This window comes from Mesitornis unicolor, unplaced genomic scaffold, assembly GCF_000695765.1.
Source record: "Mesitornis unicolor isolate BGI_N332 unplaced genomic scaffold, ASM69576v1 scaffold46901, whole genome shotgun sequence".
Lineage (NCBI taxonomy): Eukaryota > Metazoa > Chordata > Aves > Mesitornithiformes > Mesitornithidae > Mesitornis > Mesitornis unicolor.
The window spans coordinates 8,464-11,097 of NW_010163984.1; the positions used below are offsets into that span (position 1 = coordinate 8,464).

At 38.3% G+C, this 2,634-nt stretch overlaps 1 protein-coding gene across 2 annotated transcripts in view; it reads right to left on the bottom strand.

Moving 5' to 3' along the window:
• Window positions 1–841: 841 nt before the first annotated feature.
• FAM69A (family with sequence similarity 69, member A) overlaps window positions 842–2,634 on the bottom strand; it is a 3,422-nt gene continuing 1,629 nt past the window's right edge. For both annotated transcript variants that reach the window (XM_010194138.1, XM_010194139.1), the window contains one exon: window positions 842–1,654. In XM_010194138.1, coding sequence (XP_010192440.1) covers window positions 842–1,654 — 813 coding nt within the window. The remainder of the gene's footprint in view (window positions 1,655–2,634) is intronic.

Below are 2,634 nucleotides of genomic sequence, written 5' to 3' on the forward strand. Positions count from 1 at the left end.
TACACAAACTCCTTACTTTTCAATGTTTGCTACAGCTTAATTTGGGTTAAAGGTTTTAACTGAAGTACAATAATTACGGGTTTTTTAAAATGGATGTTGATACTGCTGCTAGACTATATGTGATTTTAAGAAATAACACATTCTAAAATTCTTGGCTCCCAACATGGTTCACTGTATAATGACTTAATTAAAAAAGTGTTGAACTACTTAAACATTCAAGATGTAAGCATGAGGTAACAAGGTGTAAACAGAATCTGATTTAAGTCTCCTATTACAACTTGTCAGTTCTACAATAAAATTCTAATTTTCCACAGTTTAAAATCATTAGTGTGCAAATTCTGCCATGCCAAGGTATTAGTAAACTTCAGTCTCACAGTTCAGTTTTTTCACAACAGCAGCTTGGACTCAGACACGTTATTTGCAGTAGTGGTGGTTCTTCATAAAACAAGGTCAAAACCTTTTGCAGGTATTTCACAAGTGAGCAACGATTTTCACAGAACTGTAAGATGTTCCCTCAGTTGATGTGGTGGCACAGTGAATACTTTGATCCTGTTCAAGATCTGACAAAGTGCACAGAACAGTCAAGCATGCAGGGTTTGTTTCCGTAACACAGCGCTACAACACCAGAAGCGCTTCTGGCCTCTGCCCTGATCACTCAGTGGCACGTTCGTTCTTTGAGAAGCCCTGCCATGAAGTACTGACTGAAGGGCAAGAGTAACAGAGCCACTAATGAAATCTGAGTAAAGAAACCTCTTTAGCAAATGCTGCAGATCATTTTTATCAAATGTGGTAGGCCACCTCTAGTGGCAGGCATCTATCAAACCTGCTGCTGGTGGAGAAGCTAAGAATCATTTGTATGGGAAATTTTCTTCCACAGTAAAGTTTTTAAGTTGTTGAGTATTAAAGAATGCTCCATCTCCATCTGATTTGCTGTGACTTTAAGGGCAATACACAAGTACAGTTGTTTTTCTAGTTCTTCATGGATATCAGAAGGAGCACCACGAAGCAGATAGTCTTTCAGTAGCTGACAGGCTTTTGCCAAGTTTGGCTGAATTACTTCTGTGGTACATCTCATTTTGCTTTGGTCACATAGAGTTCTACAGTCTGTACCATAAATACAGTCCAGATCGGATTCACACTGTCGATCTTTAATTATTTCCTTCAAGTTCATTTCTGGCACAATTTTTCTCATGTCCATCATTTTCAAATCGTATTTTTCATTATATCCTAATTTTTTGGCACTTGTATCACACATAAGAAAGTTTCCATAAGGTCCATGGAAAATATCTTCCACAAATTCTAAAAGCCCTATAGCAATTTTTGCCTTTCTTGGCCATGATGGAGTAAACCATTGGTCCATGCTTCTTCTGAAGCCAGAGGGAATGAGAAGTTCTACAATCCATGGAAGGCTGATTCCATAGAGAGAGGTATATTCAACTCTTTCAGTCACATAGAGATCCCCACAAAAACCCATCAGCTTGGGAGTATGTTCCTTATCCTGCAAGATCACCATCAACAGAAATTCCTCTAGCTGCAGAAGTGCCCATGCAGATTTCGCCTCTGGCAAAGAAACTCTCCCATCTTTGTTTCCATCAGCAAAAGACAGGATGAGATTAACCAGTTCTGAAAGATTGCCTTGTTCACCCAGTTTTGCCTAAAAGCAACAAACGAAAAAGATTAAATACAATTTCATTTACTACCACCAATCCACCTGTCATTCTCCCTGCTGTTATTCTCCTTCTATGGACAGAACAGTAGGTTATGTTATGTTCTAGTTTTCATTGCTTGCTACTTGATGCCTGAAGAGCTTCCTTTTTGCTCTGTTTTCAAAGGCACCAAGTATATGATCTTCTGAATTTACTATAATTCTTTGCATTTCAAAAAGCAAACATTAGAATTCAAATGTTGTTTTTGGTCAGATCAGTCTTGAGAAAAATCGTATCAAGTAACTTGTTGAATGTTCTCAGAAGAAGTGTGTAGAATTCAGTATGTTTAGATCAGGTTTCGTTTTCAGCTTATTAAACCTTGCAGGTGTAGAGAAATTACAGTATCAGCTGTACTTTGGCCAACTATAAACCACTTGGCCAACCAAGACACACTGCGTATAAATCCCATATGGTAAGTGTACTGAAGTACTTAATTTTGTTATTTGATATAACCACCTCCATTGTATCAATACAGAGAAAGAAACCATTGCTGGAATTAGAGCTGTTGCATTTTCAGCTGCTACCAATGCACACAGAAAGTCAGATAAACTTTTAGCAAATTGTCCTAAAAGCTCCTCTAAAACACCTGCTGCTGCCCACCCATTCTTAAGAGACAAAGCTACTGTAATGCATGACAACTATCATCAGCTTTCCGTAATTAATTTACATGTGTGTGCACGTGTACACGGACGCTCACTCAGCTACAACGGCATTATTTCCATCACTGGAGACATAGGAGCTACGACAATAGCAAGAGAGTTTTAAGAAAGGAAGCCCAAAATCAGTATTAACACAGCATCAGTGATGACTATATGATGAAAATTCTGGTATAGCATTAAGGCAATAAAATATCACGTTAATGTAACACAGAAAGAACTGGGAGAAGTATGGCTGGTCATTCTGGTTAGAGAAATTTCCTCCGGCTAGG